Consider the following 8,415-nt stretch of genomic DNA (forward strand, 5'->3'; position numbering starts at 1 on the left):
TCGGGTTAGGAGTGGAAGGAGGTGCCTTTCGTTTCTCCCACCGTGGTTGTGTGTTGTGATTTCGATGGTTGGCGGTAATACCTGGCCAAACCTCGGGCCGGGTCGGGCTTCGGGCCGGGCCTAGCCAAGCCCGAGCCAAAAAACCTGGGCCCGAGCCCGGCCCGGCCCGGCCATCGGGCCTAGTTTTTGGGCCCAAGCCCGGCCCGAACATGCAAAAGCCCGCCGGGCCTCGGGCCTCGGGCCGGGCCCCTTCAGAAAACTGCAAAAATGACGGGCCCGGGCCCGGCCCGACCAGGCCACCGGGCTCAAAATCTGGGCCCGAGCTCGGCCCGGGAGCAGCGTCGGGCCGGGCCGGGTCGGGCTTTTTCGGGCCGAGTCGGGCCGGGCAGCCCATGGCCAGGTCTAGTTGGCGGTGACTCGGGACATAGATGCTGGGGCGGCGGCCCCAGACGGCGGTCTGTATGATGGCTTTCCGGCAGGTTCCATGACGGCAACAGTGGCTATGCTTCTTGGTCGTCTGGACGACAAGGAGTGTAGCAGTGGGTGATTCGGGCACACTTTCTGTCCTCGGTAGTGGCATTTCCTGGATCCGGATCAGGAGGCCGGTTTCTCGCCATGGCTGGTTTGGGTGCCTCATGGTGGCACAGGTGAGGTGCCGAGCAAAAGCTCCACACTTTGGCGCTGACGGCGACGATATCTGCGGGTGTCGTTATCTTCTTGAAGACGTCGTCATGGTTCTCCTCTCCGTGGCGAGTCTCTGGGTGAAAACCTATGTCCTTTTGGGCTTGACAACGGCGGTGCTTTTGCGTTCCCCTCATGAGGGAGTTGTCATGGAAGCTAGGTGTCCTAGGTCGTGTCGTGGTGTTGTATTCTGGTCGTCATGTGATTAATTGTTCAGCAACGCAATCGTGTGTGGTTATGTTGACCAGTTATTTAGGGAGTTGCTGTATTAGAGGGCTACCTCACTATATTGTATCATTTCGCCGTGTAACTTGGTGATGTTGCTTTATATATAAAGCGAGGTGAGAACCTGTTTTGAGCTACTATGCCCGTCATTTGGGGTAATTTAGAATGAGAGGAATGCAAGGGTCTTGAGAAAGAAATAAACACATTCGTTCTACATTCTTCGGCATATCAAAGACGACGCGAAACTCTGGATCACTGCGGGACATGCATTTGAGTACTATCATGTCGTGAGATTAATCATGTAATCATAATATTTTTGTTATGATGTGCTCCCGTGTCGAGCTTGCTGTTCTGGACTCTAAAATCCTTAATTAATGAATGAGTCAAGCCTTTTACCTCGGGTTTTTTGATCGATGAAAGCCTCTGCCTGAGCTCTAATACGTAAACCAGAAACCCGTTTTGTGGACAGAGTAGACGCACACCAGCCCGACCCAGCCGCCTGCTTCGACTTGGAGTTCGACCCGCTCTGCAAGAAAGAAAACGGAACACGCACAGAAGGGGAAGGGGAAGAGAGGGGCAGGGCACACCACCACCAAAGCCAGACCGCCAGACCGAGCGCGCGCCTTCCTCCGACGAGGCGAGCCAAGCCCAGATCGAATCCCCCCTCCCGAGTCCATGGACGGATCCCACTCCCACGCGGCCGGAGGCGGCGAGGGGACGCAGAGGACGCTGTAAGCAACCCCCCTATTTCTCCGATCTGGAATGCCATGCGCTCCGCGAAATTTCTTATGCAATTGATAGTAGCATGGATGGAATTTTTTGTTGTCGATCTACAAGCCTCTAGGCTTTAGTTAGTCTCTCTCGGCTCATAGCTAACCAACCCAGCAGTTATAGCGCCTTCTGCATATGTTTATTCGTGGACTGTTGTGTTACCTATCTGAATTTTTTGACCTCCATGGCAGAATGAATGATTTTATGGTGTTAATATAGAAGCCTCTCCTTTGTCTTAGCTTATAATTAGCCAGCCCAATAGATATACATATAACGCCCTTTGTAATTTGCCCAAGAATTGGTTCTACCAATCCTGTGCATGCTATTGTTTTTTCAAAAATACTACTACCTTCAGTGTCCAGGCTTTTCCTGTAGTGTGCAACTGCAACTTTATCCTGGTGCTATTGTGTCTTTCAGTAAATTTGATGCCTTTTGTAATTTGTCCAAGAAGGTGCTTATAGCAATCTTGTGTGTGTTATTTTTTCTTTCCAAAATACGTTCATTGCCCAGGCTTTCCTCTAATGTCCAACTGCAACTTCTTTCATGGTGCTATTGTTTTCAATAAATTTATTTGTATACGCACATGGTTAACTCTCGACGCTGTATTGCATCAACAGGAACCCCTATGTGACTGGTAACTCTGTGATTGCAATGAAATACAAGGATGGTGTGATCATGGCATGTGACACTGGAGGTTAGTTAGCTGTCACTTCTTCCGCACAGGCAAATGTAGTTGTTCCTGTGATATGCGACCCTTTATCTGATTTCTTGTGCAGCCTCCTATGGGTCAACTCTGCGATACAAGAGCGTGGAGCGTATCAAGGAGGTTGGTAAGCATAGTCTTATTGGAGGGAGTGGGGAGTTTAGTGATTTCCAGGAGATTCTGCGCTATCTGGATGAACTGACGTAGGTTACCTTGTCGAATGGCTTTGCTCATGTGTGTTCTTTCTCTCTGCTGTGTGAAATTGATGTGACATCCTCATCTCTGCTCCTTTTCAGTCTGAATGATCATATGTGGGATGATGGCAACTCATTGGGCCCCAAGGAAATCCATGCATACCTGACAAGGGTGATGTACAACCGGCGCAATAAGTTTGACCCCCTGTGGAACTCCCTGGTGCTTGGTGGAGTGAAGAAGGGCCCAAAGGGTGATGAGAAGTATCTTGGCATGGTATGTTATTATATTGGTTTGAAAGAAGATTGCTGTTCTTTCTACTGCTACTGGTTTGTCATGACCTTATGTTGTGCCTAATTTTGGTGTTCAGGTTAACATGATTGGTACACACTTTGAGGAGAACCACATTGCCACTGGATTTGGGAACCACATGGCAATCCCAATACTTCGTGGTGAATGGCGTGAGGACATGACCTTTGAAGAAGCTGTTAAGCTGATTGAGAAGTGCCTGCTGGTCTTGTTGTACCGTGACCGGTCATCCATCAACAAATTCCAGGTTACAACTTGTCGTCTTAGTGAAGTCACTTCTAATGCCTAGAAGAAATTTAGCCAAATTCCTTCAGTATGTAGCTGCTGAACTGTTATAACATGGATGGTTTGTCTGGTTTGGTTGACAGATTGCCAAGATCACGACCGAGGGATCGACCATCTACCCGCCGTATGCCCTGAAGACCAACTGGGGATTTGCCGCCTTTGAGAACCCGTCCAAGGGCGCTGTAGGAACATGGTAGACATATGCTGCTGCAGCCATGAGCTAGAAAACGTAGCATACTCTGCTGCTGAAGCAGTTTCGGCCCGTGTTAGTGTTTGATCCGAACATGACTGGAACTCGACATCTGCTTTGTGTGACATGCTATAATTTGATTTCAAGTTTTATGAACATTGAGTGTGGTCGTGTGGACCTCGTATGATTGTGGTGCCTACTGTTTGCGTCAGTTAGATGTGCAGGTATCCCATTCACATGCCATGCTCTAGCGCTGCCCTTCTCTTTCATTTGTTTTTGGCATCGCAGCTATTCTTTCTTAGTTGACCGCACCTTTTGCTGCAATGGCGGACCTAGGTTGTTCGATGGATGCTGTAGCTGAGATCAGGTGAAGTCCTGGAGGTAGTGGTGGACAAGAACACCTCCGTGCTCGGGGTTGTTTTTAAAGTCACAATCGCAAGCTGCCGACGTGACAACCTGAGCACGGCTGAGTCCTCCTATCTGCTGCTCTCTGCGGCAGATTAGTAGCGAAAGCTCTGGCGTTATAGGCCAGCCCAGTTACCGAGCGCAATTCTTACGGTTTTACAGCGATTTTTGTTTTTTCTTTGGTTGTTTTGGATTCCTTGTTTTTTCTCTCGTTTTTTTCATATACGACATGAAATGTTTCTTGAATAAAGGTTAACCATTTTTCTACCACATTAAAAAAATCGAAAAAAGATGTCAGCATTTTTTTAGTTACATAAACATTATTTATAAAAAGTGTGTGGACATTTTTCTAAATTACATGAACATTTTGGTGTATCCAGAAAATGTTCACCGTGTATTAAAAAATGTTAATCATGTATTTAAAAATATTCCACCATATGTTCAAAAAATGTTCTCTTTTCTGCCAGATACTTGTTGTAGTTTCTTTTCCAATATCTCTCCTACTTACAGGAAAAAACACCTAACATCAAGAGTGATGCTAGCCTTTGACTTCCCACGCGTGTTAGTCTCACTAGCATCCTTGGACTTGCTCTAGAACTTCTGAGGCATGTGAGTCTCACTAGCACCCTTGGATTTCCCCTTTCTCTTAAAGTTTGGTCGCTTTATGCCTTTATTCACCATCATCACATGACCGGTGTTCTTTTAGATCCCACTCTCAGCAATCTTAAACGTTGTGAACACTTCACTCATACCCGTTTCAACTATCTTGCAATCAAACATTGGTTTGAATATCTTATATATTTCATCCTTTATTCCGAAACAACCTTTTAATCTCTATAGGGTTATTTCACGACCATCCCAATTTTCAAAACAATTTTGAAGTTCGGGTCCATGGAGGCAAGCATTGTGCACAAAATTGTGATGAAATTCCAGCTATTGGATAAAAGGACACGACTCACATCATTCTTGGCATCAGCGGGAGAGCACTAGAAGTTTGTTATAGGATAGTCTTTCTCGGCACTCTTGAGGTCAATCTTTACACTGTAGTACCAAACTGTAAAGTTTAACCAGATATGATCAACAGGGGGAGGTATAAATGCATGCCATTATTCTACAAGCACACAAAATATGCTTTTACTAATGAAAAAATGCAAATGCCAAGAGATAAAGGACAAAAAAAGGGAAATTGATGAAAATCACACTAAACCAAATAAAAACATGTAACAGGAAAAGCAACAAGAAAAATCAGGAACATGGGCCGGCCCAGGTCGCTCACCTCCCTATGCGACAACCCGGTATTTTCACGAGTGAATCTCATATAGGATTTACCCTCCTCATAGCTTTTGGTTAGGGATCTCCAAGGGGCAGTCGCAAATCCCTCCGATCTGTCTGGTTTTATCCACTCGGGTATACTAGATGATTCCACGCGCGTTGCTTGAGAACCTTGCTAAAAGGAATGCATAAATAGTTGCTAAAATCATCTAAAACTAATGGAAAGCAAATGTGAGCTTAAAATTTATAAAAACTATGAAAAGAGAAAGAAAATTGAAGTGCGGTTAAAATAATGTCATTTCTAAAAACATCTGAAGGTGAACTATATAGGTACGCTGCAATTGTCCAGCACTTGTACTATCAATACAGAATCTAATGCAAAAATAAATTATGACTAGCCGCATGAATTGATGATGTGACAACGTTGCATGCATAGAGAAATGGAAAAAATATAATTTATGACTAACATGCATGCATTGATGATGTGATAGTGTTACATATATGGAGTAATACAAAAAATGTAATTTATGACATGCATGCATGACTTGCTTATGTGGTAGGGTTGCTTGGCTAGAAAAAATAGGCACTTTGTTGTAGCTACTCAGAAATTGAAGATTGGGAGGGGCTCTATCCAACATGCTCCCTTAGATCTCTACACACTGTCCGCAGATAGTCCACTCTCCAATTTCTCCCCCAACGCAGCACAAGCCCGCTTATCGGTCAGACCAGCCCACATCCTCCCTCTTTTTTCCCAACTCAGCTCTTTCTTCCCCCAACACCCTAGCCATTGTCGGAGCACCCGCCACTTCACTAGTCGTCCCACGTCCACCTAGTCATCGACTAGTGAAGGTGGCACTACTAGGGAAAACCTTATACACAGAGGTATAGCAGTAGCGCCAGTCAAAACTAAGCGCTATTGCTACTTAGTAATAGCGCTTGTCACAAAAGCACGCTACAACTATAGTTGTAGCAGTAGCACGCGTGCACAAAAAAGCGCTACTACTATAATTCCCACATTGTTGTCGGTAGGCTAGGAAGAGTAGTAGCGAGCCTGCTGGAAACACGCTACTGCTAAGTGCCTTGTAACAGCGCATTTCTGCTGTAGAGCGCTACTGGTAAGAAAAAGAAAATAAGTAGAAAAGTAAATGAAAATGAAAGTAATAGAAAAAGGAGAAATGGAAAAAAAGAAAAATAATGGAGAAAGGCATAACAGTAGCACTTGTTCTCACAAGGCGCTATAGCTACATTAGCATTAGCGCGTTTCGTTATCCCGCACTATACCTAAGTTCCTTAGATAAAAGAAAAAGGAAAATAAATAGATACTTCATGTAGCAGTAGCGCGTTTTGGATGAAATCGCTATAGCTAACTTAGCAGTAGCGCTTTTTTCAGACTAGCGCTACCGCTAGTTTGATAACGCTCGCGGGCTCAAAATTTTGCTAAGTCTTTCCCCCTCTCCCCCCTATTCCCCCAACTCCCCCAACTTCTTTGTCGCCGTCGATCGCGCACGCCCTCGACCTCACCGCCGCCGCCCGAGGCCGCCCTCAACCTCACCCCGTCGCCCGAGGCTGCCCTCGACCTCACCGCCGCCGCCCGAGCCCGCGCAGGACCGCCGCCGCCAGAGCCCGCCCTCGCTGTCGACCGTAAGGCTCTCCCTTTCCTCTCACCTGCCCTCCTCTCTCTCTCTCTCTCTGGTAGGGCAATTCATATGTTGCTGCTTGATGATGTTCATATATATGAACCCTAGGTGTTCATATGGACCCTAGATTTATTTAGGGCAGTAGGCATTTTTTTAGCATTTAGGAAAGAAGGTGAGCAATTTTTTTAGGAAATTAACTAGGGCAAATTTTGATGAAAATGCCTAAACAGTAATTCCATTTAGGTTTAAATTAACAGAGGGTATATAAATTATTGTAGCATTTAGATTTAAATTAATAGAGGCTATAAACATAAAACAGTAGCATTTAGCTATAAAAAATTATTTGGACTATGGATCTGAACCTGGTCCAAATTTCATTTAAATGAAATTTGAATTATTTGGACTATGGACCTGAATATTTTTGAAGAAATTGGGTGTAGGTACTAAGGCCTTGCTGTGGAAATTTTGGTGAGGGTAGAGAAAATGGGGTTCCTTTGCAATTCTAATAAGGTCAATTTCTAATGAGGAATAGCTAGAACAAAATTTGGGTTCTGTCCTAGATAGAGAAGTGTTTAGTGACATCAATTTGCAAAGTTTTTTGATTTCTGAAAAGACCACTATTTTTCAAGGAAAATAAATTAGGCAAGTTTTATTTTAAAGATGATCCCTTCCTAGACTTTTATTGTTGATTACATATTTTCATTGAAGTGGTCATGTTATATCTTTTCATTGAAGTGGTTCAATTGTTCACAAGTTGCCTTTTGTTGTTTCCAAGGAATGAAGCCGAGTGGCCTATGTTTTGCCAGAATGTTGATTCATTTCCATTCTGGCAAATTTTCCGTGAATTTCGGCATGACTTGTGCTACAAACTAGGACATATCGAGTGCCCTAGGATTTGCCGCACTGAGAAGGAATCAACGTTCCTGCAAAACATAGGCCTTTTTAATGTCATTATTCATTTTATTAGGTCTAGAATTAATTGACTATATTTAATCATAGGAAACATGGCTACCAATGATGAAGGACAGGGTTCTGGTGATTGCGACGATGTCTACCTGGCGACAGACGAATTTTTGAGCCTTGCCGATGATCAACGGTTGTTGTTGCTGTGCCCACCTGTCACATCGGAGACTGAGACCGACATCGAGACCGATGCTGAGACTAAGACCGGCACCGAGACTGGCGGAGCCGGTATAGAACCGAAACCGAAGAGGCAATGGCGCCTGATACGTCTCCAACATATCTATATTTTTTGATTGTTCCATATTGTTATATTATCAATCTTGGGTGTTTTATAATCATTTTACATCATTTTTTGGTACTAACCTATTGACATAGTGCCAAGTGTCAGTTGCTATTTTCTGCATATTTTTTACATCGCAGAAAATCAATATCAAACGGAGTCCAAACGCAATGAAACTTTACAAAGATTTTTTTGGACCAGAAGAAACATAATGGGCCCTGGCTACGCCTGGGGGGTGCCCAGACGCGCCCTCATGGGTTGTGCCCACCTCGGGTGCCCCCCGGACCGCCTCTTTGCTCTATAAATACCTCAATATTCCCAAAACCCTAGGGGAGTTGACGAAATATTGGTCCAGCCGCCGCAGAGTCCAGAACCACCATATCCAATCTAGACACCATCTTGGATGGGTTTACCACCTCCATTGGTGCCTCTCCGATGATGCATGAGTAGTTCTTTGTAGACCTTCGGGTCCGTAGTTAATAGCTAGATGGCTTCCTCTCTC

General features: G+C 44.9%; 1 protein-coding gene across 1 annotated transcript; it reads left to right on the plus strand.

Annotated features, from left to right (window-relative positions):
- Nucleotides 1-1,383: 1,383 nt before the first annotated feature.
- On the plus strand, nucleotides 1,384-3,514 carry LOC123104410 (proteasome subunit beta type-4). Its single transcript, XM_044526253.1, has 6 exons — nucleotides 1,384-1,637; nucleotides 2,295-2,371; nucleotides 2,454-2,583; nucleotides 2,677-2,848; nucleotides 2,943-3,128; nucleotides 3,250-3,514. The coding sequence occupies exons 1-6, from the start codon at nucleotides 1,582-1,584 to the stop codon at nucleotides 3,361-3,363; spliced, it is 735 nt and encodes a 244-aa protein (XP_044382188.1). The 5' UTR covers nucleotides 1,384-1,581; the 3' UTR covers nucleotides 3,364-3,514.
- Nucleotides 3,515-8,415: the final 4,901 nt, after the last annotated feature.

The sequence above is a fragment of the Triticum aestivum genome, chromosome 5A (genome assembly GCF_018294505.1).
Source record: "Triticum aestivum cultivar Chinese Spring chromosome 5A, IWGSC CS RefSeq v2.1, whole genome shotgun sequence".
Taxonomy (NCBI): Eukaryota; Viridiplantae; Streptophyta; class Magnoliopsida; order Poales; family Poaceae; genus Triticum; species Triticum aestivum.